Raw genomic sequence first — 18,006 nt, 5'->3', positions numbered from 1 at the left:
ATCACAGTGAGCTCTGTAAAGTTAAACTTTGCCATTGCTCTCAGTTTAACTAATTATACAATGAGCTCCATAGAGTTAAACTTTGTTGCTGCTCTCAATGTAGCCAATTATCAAACGCTAAGATCGGTAGAGTTAAACTCTATTTATCATTGCTCTCGAATTCACGACTAGGAGACAAGGAACAGAACAAAATAATCTTACACATCATCACCAATTATTAACCGGTTTTGGCGACCCTGATTGATGGTCATGAGAGTGGCTGGAACAGATTGTTCGAGCGGCGACCGACTGCCACTAGGGAAAAAACACGGTTTCGTGGTCCAAAGGTCACACACACAATACGATCGTGTCCTTTCTACCATCACTAGTTATGTCGCGGACTATGTAAGCAGCTTCACTTAAGAGGTCGTGCCTTCAAACCTGTTTGATGAAGTGCAGGTGCCTAGCAGAATCACTCGCTATAAATATCTGGGGATTGCAAATAGATCAAGCCTTGAGGAAAGACTCGTCGATGCTGCTCTCAAGATGTGACCGATTCGAGTCATCAACGACAAGTCTCAGCCTACTACCCTGGCCCAGAACGGACCAAAAAAAAAAAAAAAAAGCTACCCGAGAAAAACTACGTTGGAAGACAGTCTAGTAAAACGAACTCAATTTCAGCATCAGTCAAAAACAAGAGCTCAAGTACTAGTCTAAATCCCCGATGATTGCGCCCATTGTTTCGTTCCACCATGGTCGTCGTAGAGGTCATAAAATCCATTCTCTTCTCCCGTCGGTCGCATCATCGAGACCTCATCAAGAGACGTCTTTGCCAGCATGCGAAAGCAAGAGAGAAGAGAAGAGGGATCGGGGAGGGGAAAGGTTTTTTCGTTTTTTGTTTCAAATGGTTCATTCCATCACAGGTAGCATTGACACAAGATACCGAAGAAGGAAAAGTCTATTGACATGAAAATGACAAAAAGCCGTCAAAGCGGGCCCACTAGGGGCTCGCATGGTAAAAAAGGTGTGTAAAAGAGAGAGTAAGAAAGGTAAAAAAAAGGGCCCAATTGAGAAGGAAGAAACAATTGGGAACGAAAGAAGATAAGAAATGATCATCGAGACCACATGGTTGGTTTTCTTGTCCAATCTACCAGAGACGGGTTCCACTGCTTTTTTTCTTGTTCTCAACACGCACGCACACGATCGACGCGGGAGCGCATTTACTCGATGGACCAGGTAGCGCCGGAGAGACGACCAGCACCGAGATCGGAGAACTTCTCGAACAGAGCGCGCGACAGGTCAATAGAGGTGTCGTCGCAGCCCATGCACTTGTCAACGACGGTACCGGAGGCAGTGACACCATTGTAGGTGATGGTGACAGTCTTGCCGCAGTCGCCGTCGGTCATGATGCCGTGGGGCAGGGCGAGGACGGACTCGGTCAGGCCGTCGTTGGTGGTGCCGCAGGAGCTGGGGTTCGAGGAGGTGGTGGCGGTGTCGTAGTAGGTAAGATCACCGGTGCAGGGGGAGCCAGAGTCGCACGAGCCGCTGTAGTTGCTGCCGCCGCTGGAGCTGGAGCTGGAGCTGGAGCTGGAGGCGGTGGGAGCCGGGGCGGGGGCCTCAGTCGTGGAGGAGGTGGGCTGAGCCGGCGGTGCGGGGGCGGGAGGAGCGGCCTGGGTGGCCTGGGCAACAGGAGCCTCCTTGTCGGAGGGGGAGGCAGAAGCAGGAACCACGGTCAGGACGGAGGTCACAGCAGTGGGCTGGGCCTGGCCGCCGGGGTAGATGGTGGTGGTCACGTCGATGGTGGTCCAAACAACGTCGGTGACATAGTCGTAGACAACGGCGCGCTTGTCGAAGGGAGCAGCGACACCGGAAGCGGCAAAGAGAGCGCCGGCAAGGGCAAGAGTCTTGGTGATGGGGGCCATTGCGAATGTGGGTGGAAGAAAAGGACTGGCTTTTCAGAGAGTGTTGGTGGTCAAAAAGGACTGATCACTGCACAGCAGTAAAGTCAAGAAAAGAAACACTCGAAAGAGCGTGAGTGTTGATGAAGAAAGGAAGTGTAGGGAATGGACTGAAGAGACCGTTGTGGATGGGAGGAAGAAGGGGGCAGGGGAAAGAACGCGCAGCTTTAAATACAGAACGGCAGGGGGAGATGGGTTGGCCCCACAACACCATCCACGGTTTGTGCTTCACACCCGCCACGCCGGTCAGTCGGACTCTGCCGAGACGTGTGGTCCCTTGCCGGGCAGATTGACGGACGGCCAGGTTTACTTGCACACTACACTAGACTAACCGACACGACACGACTTGTACACTACACTACATGTACACTCTCCTGGATGCAAGACAAAGGCACCCGGTCGGGTACCTGAGTCGGAGCGCTCGGAGCAGGGTTCCTGCGGGTGCTGATTGGCATAGCGCGCGCCAGATGAGGCGCACACCTGCGACACAGAGAGGGGGAACCTCCTGGAACTAGGCCTCTCCGAGCGTAGGCTGACGGCTGAGGCAGCCGATCCAAGAGCCAAAAACCCTCCTGGTGGGCCCCAACTCCACTTATTCAGTCCTTGGGTGGCCTATGGCGGGGGAAGCGCCACGCGAAATCTCTGGAGGATACCATTTCCGGCATGCACCAAAAGAACTGCGCCATCTCGTCCGAGTATGCGGTGTCAGGGACGGCTGGGAAAAATCTCTCTTCCGGCACACACTGGAGGGGGCGAACGAGCGGCACACAGATCAGATCATACCAGGCAGACGCGACCGACTGGCTGGACATGTCACCGCGGGCCGTGATTGGCCCGGTGGTGAGACAAGCTACGATTTAGGACCAACCCACCGCGCTGCGATCGCCAGTGACGTTGGCCATGGACAGAGATTTTTGACTCCACTGCTCGAGTGGTCTGGGCCCTCGAACGCCTGCTTCATTCAGGGAACCACTCTGGTCGTTGTGGGTCTGCCTGTCCAATACTGAGAGACAAGAGGGGAGCCGAACGGCTTTACTGTGCTGTCCATAGGGCTGGTACAGTACATATCCCCCTGCCGCCGATCGGACTAGTCACGCATCACGACGGGTGGAGCAGGAGATGTATTGTTTGTAGTGCCAACCAGCCCTAATATACATGCAGTACGTAGGGCAGACCCTGACCGGGGTGTGGGTGTGGGTGTCACTTACTGTCGTGCAACACCTCAAGCATTGCAAGCATTCAAAATCCCCGGTCCCCGGCAGATTCTAGATTCTAGACCAACCCTGGAAGAGGGGATTGGACCCTGTCGTACTGGTGGTGACATGGTACAGCATCAGTCGGCGAAGTGGTTGGCATGGCATCATTCCCCTCCCCCTCCATTCTATCCAGCCACCAGTCCGCGCAGCTCCACTGCTCCGGGGAGAGGAGCCCTCCGGAAATAGTCGCTCGGCTTGAAGAGCGGGGCTTTGCGACATAGCTGTGACAGGCTGGCATCGGAGTCGAGATTGAGGGATTGCAATGCGGTGGTGGATAGCAACGAACAATCAGCGTGTGTACATACCAACGATCGACTATGCATGGGAAAGAATGTGATCCGGACTTTCCGGGTCGCACACGACAGAGAATGCAATCAAAGCAATTGGACATACTTTGGAATGGAAGCATGCCATATCCAGTGCTTTCTCAACTTACAACCATCATCCCATTCCACTCCATTCCCACCGATTCAGTCGGGCCTACCATGCAAACAGACTTTTCAAAGAAAGACATTCTAGAAACGGAACAGAAAGGCAAAGGCAAAAAACCCAATTCACATCGGAACCTCGTGCCTGCCCGAATATCCTCCGGAATAAGAAAGAATAAGAAAGAATAGAGTGAGTGGGTGGAGACGAGATGAACGAAGAACGGTTAAAGGAACCCTCGTGGCGAATGACGGCATGTGGCGGGCTTTGCACCAAGGGGGCAGGTAGCATGGAAGTCTCCACTATGGAAGGAGGATGGAAGGCCGAAAGAAAACCAGAAACCTTTTGAGTGATAAAAGAAATGCCGCTGTGCTGTGTCAGCGCCGGATGTGGAAATGGATTCCGCCACTACATTGAGAGAGGGGAGGAGCTGTTTGAAGGGTATGTTGAGTCAAGGGTAGAGAATGGAGGCTTCAGAATTCTATCTAAAAGTGAGAGCAGAATGGAATCCAAAGTCAGTACTAGGATTAGATATATATATCCATTGCCTGCCTTCATATTATCTATCAGAAGAAATCAAAATCAAAATCGACCCTCCCATCCCACCTAACATTCGGCAACATCTTCGCTACCCCATTAGCCGCATAAGCATCAGGCTGTAGATCCAGGATCGGTGGACAGAGGAAATAGCGTGCGCAATGTAGGCATTTCTTTTACTTTTATCTTATTATACAACAGTGTTGGGATAGAAACATCAGTCATTAACTAAAACTTAACATAAGAAAAATAGAACAAGCCACCGCCAATCCATAAAAATGACCTCAATCAGACTAAGCAGACAATCCAATCTGTGTAATCACAAGGCCAGCGAGTGCAGAAACACAAAAATACATCTAAGTCATCAAATATAAGAACAGTCTAGCCCTGGCACATGAGGCAGGCCTCCTTGTTCTCGATGCTGCACTCGAGCACCTTCTGCGAGTAGATGTCCGCTTCGGTCTGGGCATCGCTGGCGGTCTTCTCTTCCGAAGCAGCGGCGCCGTTGGTCTCAGCCGGGGCCGCACCGTTCTCAACGGCAGCGGCCACCGGCTCTGGAACAAGAGTGCGCGGACTCTCCTCAGGACCCCCGTTGACGGCAACAGGAGCAGCAGCAGTAGCCGCGCCGTTGGCACGGGGCACAGCGGAGTAGGAGGAGCCATTGCCAGCGGTGCGCTTCTTATAGGCAGCGTTGCCGCGGGCGACGTTGGTATCCTCAACCTTGAGCTGCTCCTGGTCGACCGTGAACTGGATCGGAGCAGAGGCAGCCATGGTGCGCAGGTAGTACATGCCGGTTTTCAGGCCCATCTTCCAGCCGGCAAAGTGCATGCTGGTGATCTTGCCCATGGTGGGCTCCTTCAAGTGGATGTTGAGCGACTGCGACTGGTCGATGTAGGCGCCTCGGTCGGCGGCCATCTGCAGGATATTGCGCTGCGAGATCTCCCACACCGTCTTGTAAAGGGCCTTGATGTCGGCGGGGATGTTGGGGACATTCTGGACCGAGCCGCCGTCGGCGATGATGCGGTTCTTCATGTTGTCCGACCACAGACCCAGGTCGACCAGATCCTTCAGCAACCAAGGGTTGACCACCTGGAACTCACCGGCAAGCACACGGCGCGAGTAGATGTTCGAGGTGTATGGCTCGAAGCACTCGTTGAAGCCAAGGATCTGGCTGGTGCTAGCCGTGGGCATGGGAGCGACCAGCAGACTGTTGCGAACACCAGTCTCGGCGATCTTGGCCTTCAGAGCAGCCCAGTCCCAGAGATCGGTGGGAGTACGGTCCCACATATCATACTGCAGGATACCCTGCGAGACAGGAGAACCCTCGTAGCTCTCGTAGGGGCCATTCTCCTTGGCGAGATCAGACGAGGCAGTCAGAGCACCGTGATAGATGGTCTCAAAGATCTGAATGTTCAGCTGCCTGGCCTCGGGCGAGTCAAAAGGCAGACGCAGGGCAAGGAAGGCGTCGGCAAGACCGTTGACACCCAGAGCAATGGGGCGGTGACGCATGTTGCTATTGCGCGCCTCAGGGACAGGGTAGTAGTTGATGTCAATGATCTTGTTCAGGTTGCGCACCAGAACCTGCACCACCTCGTGCAGCTTGCCAAAGTCGTACTCGCCGCGAGCGGCGTCAACGTAGGTTGGGAGTGCCAGCGAGGCCAGGTTGCAGACAGCAACCTCATCGGGAGCAGTGTACTCGATAATCTCCGTGCACAGGTTGGAGCTGCGAATGGTACCCAGGTTCTTCTGGTTGCTCTTGCGGTTGCAAGCATCCTTGTAGAGCATGAAGGGATTGCCAGTCTCGGTCTGGGCCTCGAGGATGGCATACCACAGCTTCTGGGCCTTGATGGTCTGGCGGCCACGGCCTTCCTTTTCATACTTCTCGTAGAGGGCCTCGAATTCTTCGCCGTAGACATCAGCCAGGCCAGGGGCTTCGTTCGGGCAGAAAAGGGTCCAGTCGCCGTTGGCCTCGACACGCTTCATGAACAAATCGGGAGTCCAGAGAGCGTAGAAGAGATCACGGGCACGGACTTCCTCCTTGCCGTGGTTCTTGCGAAGATCCAAGAACTCGAAGACATCCGCGTGCCACGGCTCCAGGTAGATGGCAAACGCACCCGGTCGCTTGTTGCCGCCCTGGTCGACGTAGCGTGCGGTGTTGTTGTACACCCGAAGCATGGGGACGATACCGTTGGAGGTACCATTGGTTCCACCAATGTACGACCCGGTGGCTCGGATGCGGTGAATGTTCAAGCCAATACCACCGGCAGTCTTGGAGATCATGGCACAGGTCTTGAGAGTATCGTAGATACCCTCAATGCTGTCCTCCTTCATGTCGACCAGGAAGCAGGACGCCAATTGGGGCTGCGGGGTACCCGCATTGAACAGGGTCGGGGAGGCGTGTGTGAAGTATTTCTGAGACATCAAGTGATAGGTCTCGATGGCCTTCTCAATATCGCTACCGTGAATACCAACGGCAACACGCATCAGCAGGTGCTGAGGACGCTCAGCAACCTTGCCGTTGATCCGTAGAAGATATGAGCGCTCCAGGGTCTTGAAGCCGAAGAAGTTGTAGTTGAAGTCGCGGTCGTACACAATAGCCGAGTTGAGTTCCTCTGCGTGCTTCATGACAATTTCGTAGATCTCTTGGGAGATCATGGGAGCTGGCTTGTTGTTCTTCGGGTTGACATAGTGGTAGAGGTCCGAGATGACCATGGAGAACTGCTTCTTGGTCTGCTTGTGGAGGTTGGACACGGCGATACGAGCGGCGAGGATGGCATAGTCCGGGTGTGTCACGGTCATGTAGGCCGCAGTTTCGGCAGCCTGGACATAAAACATTAGCGGCAACTCATGAGAATGGTGATGGTGTGCTTACCAAGTTATCCAGCTCGATGGTGCCGACGCCCTGGTAGACACCAGATATGACTTTTTGCGTGATAGCAGCAGCGTCGACGTGCTCCGGATCGAGGCCATAACAGAGCCTCGACACACGAGCCGTGATCTTGTCGAACTGCACGCGTTCTTTGCGTCCGTCTGTTTGGAGTTGAGTGTCAGCAACGACGCCTGACGTGGGTGGCAAGGAAGGCGAGTGACGCGTGGGCTGCGTGTAGAAACACCACAGACTCACGTTCATCGTCGATCCCACTGCCTAGAAGGTGCAGAAACGCGTCAAACTTACCTCGCTTGTAAACGAACATCTTAGCGGAAGGGCGTGGGAGTAGTGTGGGAGAGGGAAAAGACAGGGAAGAGATGCAGGGTATCAAAGATGCGATGCAAGAGAGAACAGGAGATAATTAGAATGAGCGAGAAGATGGGAGGATGGGAGGATGAGGGAGGCAGAGGAGGGATGGAGGAAGAGAGGAAGGAGGAAACGGAGGGGAAGACTAGAGAAAAATACCGAGTGTCGCCAGAGAGACAGACGCGCGCGCGTTTTTCGTGTCGCTGGTCACGTGATCACGCCTGTTTAGGGTTAACTATATAGCAAGTCCATTCTTTATTGGTTCGTTAGTCCAGGCAGCAACAGTCATAGCATTGGTTTCTTTTGGTTAATCCGATACATTATGACAGCCAAAACAAGCACACATTCACTTGTTCGGATCAGCAACTAACAGGACCACATGGATATCCAGCCATATAACATCACACCCTAGAACCAATTCAAAGAGCAGCAGCAGCTCCCAGGAACACCGCGGCAGCGACCATGTTGGCCGAGAGCTGTCGATCCGGAACGGCGCCGGCCGTGAAGAGCGAAGGAGCAGCACTGTGAATGCTGGATGCAGAGGCACTCTGAATGCTGGATGCGGAGGATGGGGGGATGACGACGGAGGGAGGAGACGATCCAGGCGGGGCACCGCCAGCGGGAGCTCCAGCTGCGGGAGCCACCGGAGGAACACCACCAGCAGGAGCTCCAGCTGGGGCAGCGCCAGATGGGGGACTCGCCGGATGAGCACCGCCAGCAGGAGCTCCAGCGGGGGGAGCACCGGCGGGGGGAGCACCAGCCGGAGCACCGCCAGATGGGGGACTCGCCGGAGGAGCACCACCAGCAGGGGGAGCGCCAGCTACAGCACCACCGGTAGGACCTGGACCCGCAGGAGCACCACCAGTGGCCCCAGGGCCAGAGGGAGGGGTTCCAGTGTTGGTGCCAGAAGGTACACTAACCCTCGGAGTCGAAGCACCAACAGGAGAAATGAAAGAAGAGCTGGCAGCGGGAATAGAAACAATGGACGAGAACTCTGCAGAAGAATGATCGATCAACACATCTATCCAAACCCAATAGAATCAACAAATTACGTACCTGGATGACCAGCCTGGGGGCAGACGACGTTGGCAAAGTACCGCAGTGCTGCCGTGGCTTGGCCGCCGCACTGGCTCTGGATGGCGGAGGACGCACTGGCTGCGTTTGGTCCGCAGGCGTTTGCAACACTTGCAACTGCGGGCGGGACGTCGGACAGGCTCCTGCAAAGCTGTTAGCTAATAGATCGCTTAGCGGATCCATCATCTGGTTCGAAAGACTTACGCTATCACTGAGGCGAGACAGGGTGGGGGGTGTCCAGCTGTGGCGATTTTGGCGAGGGCCATGAAGGCCAGCACGAGAGCGGAGTTTTTGATGAACATTGTGGTGGTGTCGTTGATGTTGAGAGAAAATGTGTTGGGTGTAATGAATCACGAATCTGATGATATATAGGTTAAGTAGATGAAGACGAGAGCGTATTCTGGCCAGAAAATTGTATTTTTCTACTGGGAACTAAAAATAGGGACAAAACCAAAGGTCGAGGACGAAAAGTGACGGCGTAGATTTGATGGCAGCCGATGCCGAAAAGGGTCCCAAGGCCTGACTGGGATGCCGCCGGTGACAGCTGAACCAAGTATCATGGCGGATGGTGGAAGTTACCTTACCACCGTCCTGATTTGATGAACCTCGGAAAGCTCTAGATTTAGACTTCGATCGTGTTTAATGGAAGTATAAAATTGGTTGTAGTATCCATAGTGTCTATACTGCGAGGCCTATCCATGGAATGTAATAACAACGAACTGTGAATCGAATTAGACATGAAGCTATTCAAGATGTTCCCAAACAGATGTCCTTATTAGAGATTCTGGCATTATCTACGTTTATGCATACTGGGATTATTAATGCCTGGCACGTCTTGACTAGCTCTTTCCGTTTTAGGGTTCACCCCTCGCTCTCTGAGTAAAATTGAGCATGACTTTGAGCAGCCTGAGCCACTCACTGAGCGCCCCGATTCGTTTACTGAACCCGAAGTAAGCATATACAGTAGTACTTCTACCCTTATGCCTTTATTACTAATGATTATTTGCATCTCATACATGTTCGTGCAAACGTTTTGAGTAGTGATTTGCGTACAGACTTCTACGGTTTCCCAATTGTCTGCAGCTTTGCCAGTTGGCCTAACTACATATTACCCGATCTAGCTACGGCGCGCATTGCCGGTCACCTAACTAAAGTGGGGTCTATTCTTATGAGTCGTAGTATAGATTTTCTATATAGAAGACAAGTTGTTTTCCTCCTAAACAATTACCATTTGTGCCGGGGCAGCCGAAACTGGCTCCTTTCGTGGCCGAAAATGGCCTCTCCGGCACCACTCCCTCCACACACGCACCTATCCAGCCACGACCACGCACCCCACCCTCGGTCCCCTGTAACGGGAGGCGTAACGATCGATGCCCAGCCGTCGGGCCACCCTTTTTGGCCTTCTACTCACCCTCCAGGGTGATTGCTCCCTCCGCACCCACCACAACGCTCCCTTGTCTTTCGCGGCGTCAAAAATGGCCACACTTTATCCAGCACTCATTAGCTATGCGGCCTTGTGGTCACCGGCCATAAAACCGCCTACTGCCGTCGTCCTGCTCTCCCTCGTTCGCCTTCATCTTTTCCTTCCTAGGCTCCCTCGTTCTCCTTCACGCTTCTGCTTCGTGCTCTTTTCCTTGCCCACTAAGGGGCGTTCTCTTTGACATTGAACGATAATCCTATGCCCCTTGTCTACCGGGCTATGTATCTTCTACTAACACGCCGATCTAAGCATATCCCCTACGTACTCTGACGTCGAATTGTCGGACTAAGCACTAGAGGATGATAGTGACATATCCCGCATGTCTTTTCGGCTAGACTACAGCGATAGCGATGAATCGGACGCCGATAAAGCCGTAGTTTCGATAACTCAGACTTCACCTGAGCCTTCATAGTCTCCTAAACACTATGACGGAGTCTCGCGTAGCTCTAAACCCTCCGTATGTAGTCCCGTTCGCTCTAGGAATTTGCTAGATTTTAGTGACGATCCAGATAACGACACTAACGAGGACATTACAAACATTCCTCTTAACTATAGGCGTTCTGAGAAAACCAAGGTTCGCGGGGTTCGAATTGAGCAACGCTAGCAGAAGTAGGCGAACCTTCAAAAACTTGCCTTCTAATACGTGCTAACATGTCTAGGTACTACCGAGTAAAGGCTAAAAGCCCTAATTCGCTTTCGAAATAGAATGACCCGACGGAGGCTCTTCGTTAGGTCACTCCTAATGATATACATCGGTTTCTTAACTACTACCTAAAACTTAAGTATGGCTAAGATAGTAGGTATTTGAAGGGAACAAATAAAGCTAGCGCCCTTAAAGCCGACTAGAAGAGTTTCTGAGGCTACTTTCGAAGAATAACCCGTACTAGGATCAGCCCTAAAGATAGCGAAGAGATTAATGTAGTAAGCTATATATCCTCCTCTTACGACATTCGGAGCTAACGAAACCTAGGGAATTCGAAAACTGATCGATAAATTTAGGCTTAATTAGTAAGAGCGAGGTAGAGAACTAGTCTATGTACAAGATCTAACCGAATTGAATAAGACTATTCTTCGAACCTAGGAAAGACGATTTCATTTTAGATACGAGCGTATTCAAATATGTCTCTTTAGCATGATTAGCATCTACACCGTGAATCGACTAAGTGCGCTACTTTCGTTATAGCTTAAGCATCTATAGTTCTCTATATAGAAGGATCCTCACGGTGGCCCTCCTATACTTCTAGTAGAGATCAGGTTAGAGCACACGAAGCGGTTCCTCGGGTCTAAAGCTATGTAGGTATTATATTCCTCCCTAATCCTAAAGGCAAGGCGATTGATTCTTTTTTTTTCCCTAGTAATACTTTTATATTTCCTAAAATCATCGACGACCCCTCTCTTATCTTTAGCCCGCATATATTCATCTTTAGTATCCTCTTCTAGCTACAAGCTTTTGAATCTCTAGGCCTTTCCTCTATAGAGAAACTTCGAAGTCTATTTATTCAAGGTAGTCGCTAGCAGATGCCACTCCCCTTGAAACCCGAGGTCGAGGATCGTTATATCTTTTGCAAGACAGAAGTCGTCAACGGGCGTTTGATCCTTCGGTAGGATCAACCTATGGTCGATGTCACTATGTCCGCTCGACTAAGGAATCTTAGAGAGATTCATAGTTAGCTTCATTCAATATTTGCGCATCGTATGCGCTATAGTGGTAGAAAGATGTTGAATAATAGTGACGCAGTTAGCGAAGCATAGTAGAATCTAATCATAAAGCACGCGGATACCCGTACCTTCCTTAATCATTACCTTCTGCGACACGTTGACATAGACATACAAAGTGTGATAAACGGCCGCGAATCTAACAAATCTCTAATGCGCGTAATCACCCGTATGAGTAGGTGGATCGACACGAGGCGGCCTCGACACCTAACAACCGAGCAACGAGCATCGATCTATGAACATCCCGAGTATGTTAAAGCGGTCCGACGATTGGAAGAGCAAACTGAAATTTATATCTATGACCTAAGTAAACAAATACGATCGCGACGTAATACTCTAGCACGCGATAAGCTCAACATGTTTAGCCGGCTAGAGAGGGCGTTAATGTAGAAAGTTCGGAAGGAGTTTGACTATAGACAGGCGAACATAGACATTAAGCGACAGCTCTCTAGAGCGGCTATCGACGACGAGGAAGCTAAGGACTCACTACGAATAGATAGTATGTTGCTAGAGTAGATCAATCTTCTCAAGAAGTTATTAACCTAGCCGACTTCCTATTTATTAGATGCGGAGTGGTAGAGACGAAATGCGGCTATCGTTGCAATCTCATAATACTATAGTCACCTTAAAGGTAGGCCGTTGCGTAGACGGCGCAAACGAGTATCGCTAGGCGACGGGTCTAAAGAAGAATAGCTAGTTTCAATAGTTAGTCTAGCCATAAGAACTCCGGAAAATACGGCGCTATCGCTAGATGAAATGATTCTATTAGAAGCCGAGCATCATATCAGGTATACAAGTCAACCCGAAAGATGTTTCTAATGCTTTAGAAATACCTAGGAGCCATTCCGTACTCGAGTAAAGAAATAGAGCGAGTATAAGTCAACCTTAAGACATTTTCGAGAGAAGCATTTCTATGATCGGAAGTGTCTCATGTGTTACGAAGATCTCTTACATGAGATGCATCTTCGCAGACACGCGTAGGATGTTCATCGTCTCAACACTAAACGGTCAGGTTGTAGTCTAGTAAAGAAACGGCGGGGGGCCTAATCTTAGACTTGACGATCTACAAAGCAGCGCAAGCAAGAGCGCGCTTCAAAGTTTGTGGTTTGCTAGGGTGGCTCTTGATTTCTAGTAACGGGCACATGTTTGAAAAGCTATAGACAATGCTTTATAATACAGTACTTCTCTCTACTATGATTCATTTGACTGCCCTACTATATCACTTCCGCTCCTCTATCGGTTTTGAGATAGCAAATATCAATCTACGTTTGATAGAATCCAATATAGGATGGATCGGAATTAGTTTTACCAATTGCACACAAAGATTCTTTCCCGAACCCTGTTTCGAAACACGCTATACCTATTACTGTTTCTCTGCCCCTAAACCCCTTTCTTAGTAGTATTTCAGTATAGGCATAAATAATAGCTTAAAAATAGCGTCTATATTAGATTGGAAGGTCTCTAGGCTTTCTAGAACGTTGACCTTGCAAACAAGCTAAAAAAAAGGGGGGGGATAAGTTTTAAAGGGGTGATAGACGACCACCGGAATGTGATAGAAACGAAACTATCTGCTCGCCCCTGTTTAGCCCTTAGCTTAGTGAGCAGATGAAATGATTTTAGGTGAAATGTCGGGGGATGCTAGGTATTGGGAAATGCACGTGACTTGGCATCCCGTAGTTCCTAGAAGCATAGTGGCCTATCTGAAAGCTGCGGACCTCAAAAAAGGCGATTGTAAGGACTAGAGCATCCTGTGCTAGCTCGACTATAGCAACAACCAAATCGTGATATGTCATACTTTGCATTTCGGATAGCTAGCAGCGGTAGGCTCTTATAGTATAGTAAAGTGATAATGTTAGCGTGCTCTTGTCTGAAGTAATGTTGCTGGTTATTGCGTGCTTCACCTGATCTGACTATTCTATTTCGGGTCGATACAATTCCTGGGAAGGTGCAAATCCTATACTGCTTGAATAGGCCACTAGCAGCAAGCGTAGCTAAGCAGAAGTCCTCATATGGGATATTTAGAAAATACGTGATGAGTGCTGACCGTCTAACGTAAACTAAGAGTATATGTCGCTACAAAGGTTTGATACCTTGAGGGCTGAGTTCTGCTTTTTTGGATTTGCCGTCGGCACCATGATCTAGCAGCATCTGCACCACCTTTCCATAGCCGTTGGTTGAGGCGGCCTAGAGTGCATTCCCATACTCTCCGCCTTAGGCGTTAACCTTGGCACCACGATCTAACAGCATCTGCACCACCTTTTCATGGCCGCTAATTGAGGCGGCTTGGAGCGCATTGTTCACACGTCCACCTTAGGCGTTGACGTTAGCGCCAAGATCCAGCAGCATCTGGACTAGTCTTTCATGGCCGACGGACGATACGGCATAGAGTGCATTGCTATGCTTTCTATCTTGGGCGTTGACGTCAGCAGTATGATACTGTAGTATCCGCTCTAACCCGTCGTATGTGTTGGCCTTAAATATGTCGCTGATAAAGTTACCATAGGCGTTAACGTCGAGACCATGATCTAGTAGCATTTGTACTATCTTTTCATGGCCGTGGATTAAAGCCGCCTAGAGTGTATTATCGAAACGTCCACAACGCGCGTTGACGTTAGCGCCATGTTCCAGCAGCATCTGCACCACCTTTTCGTGACCTCCAGACGCTGCAGCCTGCAGTGCATTGCAATACTCTCCACCTTAGGCATTAACCTCGGCACCACGATCTAGCAGCATCTGCACCACCTTGTCATGGCCTTCGGACGATACAGCGTAGAGCGCGTTGCCGTGAACCCCACCTTGGGCGTTGACCTCTACACCATGGTCCAGCAGTATCTGGACCACCTTTTCATAACCGCCACTTAAGGCGGCCTACAGTGCATTCCCATACGTTCCACCTTGGGCATTAACCTCGGCACCATGATCTAGCAGCTTCTGCACCACCTTTTCATGGCCGTTGATTGAGGCGGCCTAGAGTGCATTCCCATACTTTTTGCCTTGGGCGTTAACCTCTGCACCATGATCCAGCAGTATCTAGACCACATTTTCATAACCGCCAATTGAGGCGGCCCAGAGTGCATTCTCAAAACGTCCACTTTGCGCGTTGACGTTAGCGCCATGATCCAGCAGCACCTACACCACATTTTCATGGCCTCTAGACTCTGTAGCCTATAGTGCATTGCCAAGCTCCCTACCTTGGGCATTCACTGTTCCTATTACACTTGTATCTCTAATGTCGATTGCTAAGATACATTCTAAGACGGATTCTATTCCCAACATCGCTACGTAGTATAGAGGCAATGCAATAGTAGTGATAGGACGATGATGAGCCACTTCCGCGTTCCATAGACTATCCATGTCATGTAAACGTATCCACGTCAGGAATGACCTTGTCTAGTCTTTGAAAAGCCTTAGCACTAGATGTTCAATGCTAGACTTCTCTTCTCTAGAGTTTGCGTAATGATAAAACCAATGTTTAGCTACGAAATGAGCGAGTAGGAACTCTGTGAGCTTTGCTTGATCTAATATCCCCTTAGAAAGAGTTGGCTCTAAGAGGTACGTAAGACAGATCTAAGCTATCTCTCTATTTGCAGGTGTACTTCGAATGGCGAATCTTCTTAAATTTTGTTGTAAGATGCGATCTGATTGAAGATACTCCTAGACAGAGAAATGGGCTATGCGAGTATAGACTTCCGCATGACCCAACCTAACCCGGACCCAACCCGGACCCAACCCGGACTGGGTTGGGTTTTGGGTCAGAGTCCTCGACCCAGAACTGGGTCCGGGTTATAATGTCTGACCCAGTACTGGGTCTGGGGCCCCAACTTGGGTTATAAACATTGCAAACACGCCTAGGCCCGTGACTACATAACTTATGCAATTTTTGGCTGTAATATTAGGTATTTCTATTACAGCTAAATCAGAACTAATATCTTAATTTTAAAACAAAGTAGTAAATATTGGATGAAATGTAGAGTTTATCAATTGCCTATACTGCTAACTAATGGTACTCAAAGATATCGTCTTCTCGACTCTTTCGCTTCCGTCCTAATGCGCGCACTTGGGTGTTGTTCTCTAGTAATGGCACCTAGGATTCACGTCTAGTCGGTTCTTCAAGCGTAGCTGATAAAGCCTCATCTAGCTCTATCTCTTCATCAATTGTAGTCTCTTGTTCCTCAGCATCACTAATTGGCTCGATCTCAATCTCGTCAAGCTTCTCATCCTTCTCTTCCTTGCCGCTTCCATCTCATCATAGGAGAAGAACTTCTTAAGAAGCTTCGCCTCTTGTTCTTCGATATCAAATCTTGAAGTGTAAAGAAACATCATTAAATCTTCGATCGTATGAGACTTCATCCGCCCTCGGCGGTAATAATAGATATCCCGAGTAGTGTTAAAGAGCCGCTCAACGCCTACACCTATTGTAGGGAATAAGAGGACATCACGCGCAAGGGCGGCAATTGCTAGGAAGCGAGCTTGGTTCTCTCGCCAGAATGTAAGAGGTACAATATGAATAGGATCTAATTGTAGGTTAGTAAGAATCCTTAATGGCTTGGTTTAAACATACCACTATCAAGATATTGAGTCATTTCATCAGTAGTCGTGCTTGCTTATACATTGCTTCCATTTAACATCGTATCAAGCTTCGATCCTAGCCGAGCCATCATTTAGGAGCCATCCGAGGACTTATTAAGGGATGAAAGCTCCTCTTAGTATAGAATCAGAGCTTCTTAGAAAGATTTGCGATATGTGTCGCACTATTTCTGATCCTAGTCGTTTGTAAGAAAGAATTTGAACTTATTCACTAGTGCTAGTATTGTGCTAATTGCATAGATATGTCCTCGAATGTTGTTAGTTTAAGAGTAGTACTCATTAAGCTTTAACCGACTAGCTTTAAGTACGTGAAGCATCTGCTTTTTCTATAGCATACGCTTACGTCGTAGCTACTTCATTGACTATTCGAGATGCTTAAAGAGTTTGTTGTAAATCTTGAACATATAATGCGCAGTAACATCTCGAGTCTTTGATAGCTGAGTTGTAAAGTCGAAAAATGGCTCAGTGATACAAAGAAGATAGTCAACTTAACGCTACTCCTCCTCGTAGAGCAATATCTCTTCGCAATCGTACTCTGCACAAAATAGCGCAAAGATAGGACGTAGACGCTTTGCCCGGCGAAGCATTAGAAATGTGGAATTCCATCGAGTTCTTATATCTTGGATCAGTACTAGCTTAACGGCTGTCGTCTAGAGATTGTAAAACGTCTCCCGGCGCTAAGGGCTTGCGTTCACATATATCGTAAGATAGCGGACCTTATTCAATGTAAAAGATATCTCACGATTCCGATGCTACGCGTTTGAATGAGCTAATCTTGATTGCTTCTCTGTCCATTTCGTCTTAGCTAAGTCATTCAGTGGGACTGCCTTAATACAATCAAGGAGCTGATTTAGACTAAGCTAGATAACGTGAGCAAGACATAGAATTCGAACAATAATAACACTATCTGAGAGACCCTGTTAGAGAGAATCAAACAATGTCTTATTATTAGATGCATTGTCCGTTGTTAACCCGAATACTTGGGCTTCAAGGTCATGATCTGTTAGAGTTTCAAGAAGAACATTGCTTAGGTTCGCACCTATATACGCACCATAGAGAGGTTTGAACCTAAGTAGTACCTCACGGTAGACCCAATCAATATCAACAAAGTAGCTAGTGATTGCCATAAATGCCTACGAGAATAGAGATGTCTAGCAATCTAGCACAATTGATATTTTCGTACCAACGGGTAGTGTACGAAGGATACGCTCTTACCGATCTTTAACAATACTCCCTAATCGGCGACGGATTGTATCAGCAGAGGGAATGATCGGAGGTAACGGGGCACAACGAGCCCGAGAAATAAGACGCTGAAATGCCGGATGCTCAATTAGATGAAGTGGAAGTCGGTTAAGTGTAATGAATTGTAGGATATCTTCTTCCTAGGCTTCTTGCGAGAATGGTATTTCGGCTTCTCCCTAAGGTTAGTAGCTAGGATTAATTAGTAAAGTAGAATAAAGGGCTACATTAGAACGTACCCCTTTCTTTAGAAATTTTGTAATCTCTGCTCTCTTTCCTTGCTCACTCTTCAAACATCCCGCCGTCTTTAAATGTTTCTGCATTGTCGAGGTGCCATGATATTGCACTTTACCTATAGCCTTTAGATTAACTATATAAGGATGCTCAAGAATAGCTCCACAACGTTGACACATGACCTTTAGTGCGCCATCTATACTATGAGCAACCTGGTTGTAGTGGCTCCAAATCTCAGAATGGCGCGTCGAGTCCTACTTGATCTTGCTCTTTCTCCTAAAATCC

At 49.2% G+C, this 18,006-nt stretch overlaps 11 protein-coding genes across 11 annotated transcripts; 3 read left to right on the top strand and 8 right to left on the bottom strand.

Annotated features, from left to right (window-relative positions):
• Positions 1–1,199: 1,199 nt before the first annotated feature.
• Positions 1,200–1,901, bottom strand: N7474_008602 (RlpA-like double-psi beta-barrel domain-containing protein; the record flags this gene model as incomplete). The annotated part of the gene is made up of 1 exon (XM_057200012.1): positions 1,200–1,901. The coding sequence occupies one exon, from the start codon at positions 1,899–1,901 to the stop codon at positions 1,200–1,202; it is 702 nt and encodes a 233-aa protein (XP_057050713.1).
• A 2,636-nt stretch (positions 1,902–4,537) lies between these two features.
• Positions 4,538–7,350, bottom strand: N7474_008601 (ribonucleotide-diphosphate reductase subunit RNR1; the record flags this gene model as incomplete). The annotated part of the gene is made up of 3 exons (XM_057200011.1): positions 4,538–6,976; positions 7,029–7,186; positions 7,281–7,350. 3 exons carry the CDS (start codon positions 7,348–7,350, stop codon positions 4,538–4,540), a joined length of 2,667 nt encoding a protein of 888 aa, XP_057050712.1.
• Positions 7,351–7,810: 460 nt separating this feature from the next.
• N7474_008600 (uncharacterized protein) lies at positions 7,811–8,767 on the bottom strand (the record flags this gene model as incomplete). The annotated part of the gene is made up of 3 exons (XM_057200010.1): positions 7,811–8,312; positions 8,444–8,608; positions 8,670–8,767. 3 exons carry the CDS (start codon positions 8,765–8,767, stop codon positions 7,811–7,813), a joined length of 765 nt encoding a protein of 254 aa, XP_057050711.1.
• A 1,497-nt stretch (positions 8,768–10,264) lies between these two features.
• N7474_008599 (uncharacterized protein) lies at positions 10,265–11,385 on the top strand (the record flags this gene model as incomplete). Its single annotated transcript, XM_057200009.1, has 4 exons — positions 10,265–10,318; positions 10,358–10,528; positions 11,156–11,238; positions 11,301–11,385. The coding sequence occupies 4 exons, from the start codon at positions 10,265–10,267 to the stop codon at positions 11,383–11,385; spliced, it is 393 nt and encodes a 130-aa protein (XP_057050710.1).
• Positions 11,386–11,463: 78 nt separating this feature from the next.
• N7474_008598 (uncharacterized protein) lies at positions 11,464–12,177 on the top strand (the record flags this gene model as incomplete). The annotated part of the gene is made up of 3 exons (XM_057200008.1): positions 11,464–11,523; positions 11,716–12,047; positions 12,078–12,177. The coding sequence occupies 3 exons, from the start codon at positions 11,464–11,466 to the stop codon at positions 12,175–12,177; spliced, it is 492 nt and encodes a 163-aa protein (XP_057050709.1).
• Positions 12,178–12,226: 49 nt separating this feature from the next.
• Positions 12,227–12,642, top strand: N7474_008597 (uncharacterized protein; the record flags this gene model as incomplete). The annotated part of the gene is made up of 2 exons (XM_057200007.1): positions 12,227–12,292; positions 12,529–12,642. The coding sequence occupies 2 exons, from the start codon at positions 12,227–12,229 to the stop codon at positions 12,640–12,642; spliced, it is 180 nt and encodes a 59-aa protein (XP_057050708.1).
• Positions 12,643–13,734: 1,092 nt separating this feature from the next.
• On the bottom strand, positions 13,735–14,196 carry N7474_008596 (uncharacterized protein; the record flags this gene model as incomplete). Its single annotated transcript, XM_057200006.1, has 2 exons — positions 13,735–13,845; positions 13,984–14,196. The coding sequence occupies 2 exons, from the start codon at positions 14,194–14,196 to the stop codon at positions 13,735–13,737; spliced, it is 324 nt and encodes a 107-aa protein (XP_057050707.1).
• Positions 14,197–14,232: 36 nt separating this feature from the next.
• On the bottom strand, positions 14,233–14,777 carry N7474_008595 (ankyrin repeat domain-containing protein; the record flags this gene model as incomplete). Its single annotated transcript, XM_057200005.1, is given in 4 exon segments — positions 14,233–14,349; positions 14,371–14,518; positions 14,534–14,628; positions 14,676–14,777. 4 exon segments carry the CDS (start codon positions 14,775–14,777, stop codon positions 14,233–14,235), a joined length of 462 nt encoding a protein of 153 aa, XP_057050706.1.
• A 49-nt stretch (positions 14,778–14,826) lies between these two features.
• Positions 14,827–15,795, bottom strand: N7474_008594 (NACHT nucleoside triphosphatase; the record flags this gene model as incomplete). The annotated part of the gene is made up of 2 exons (XM_057200004.1): positions 14,827–15,046; positions 15,746–15,795. 2 exons carry the CDS (start codon positions 15,793–15,795, stop codon positions 14,827–14,829), a joined length of 270 nt encoding a protein of 89 aa, XP_057050705.1.
• A 6-nt stretch (positions 15,796–15,801) lies between these two features.
• N7474_008593 (uncharacterized protein) lies at positions 15,802–16,669 on the bottom strand (the record flags this gene model as incomplete). The annotated part of the gene is made up of 2 exons (XM_057200003.1): positions 15,802–16,175; positions 16,612–16,669. 2 exons carry the CDS (start codon positions 16,667–16,669, stop codon positions 15,802–15,804), a joined length of 432 nt encoding a protein of 143 aa, XP_057050704.1.
• A 499-nt stretch (positions 16,670–17,168) lies between these two features.
• Positions 17,169–17,900, bottom strand: N7474_008592 (uncharacterized protein; the record flags this gene model as incomplete). Its single annotated transcript, XM_057200002.1, has 3 exons — positions 17,169–17,361; positions 17,464–17,630; positions 17,727–17,900. The coding sequence occupies 3 exons, from the start codon at positions 17,898–17,900 to the stop codon at positions 17,169–17,171; spliced, it is 534 nt and encodes a 177-aa protein (XP_057050703.1).
• Positions 17,901–18,006: the final 106 nt, after the last annotated feature.

The sequence above is a fragment of the Penicillium riverlandense genome (assembly GCF_028828495.1).
Source record: "Penicillium riverlandense strain IBT 135883 chromosome Unknown utg000007l_segment0_segment0, whole genome shotgun sequence".
Taxonomy (NCBI): Eukaryota; Fungi; Ascomycota; class Eurotiomycetes; order Eurotiales; family Aspergillaceae; genus Penicillium; species Penicillium riverlandense.
This window is presented reverse-complemented; position numbering and strand designations above follow the sequence as displayed.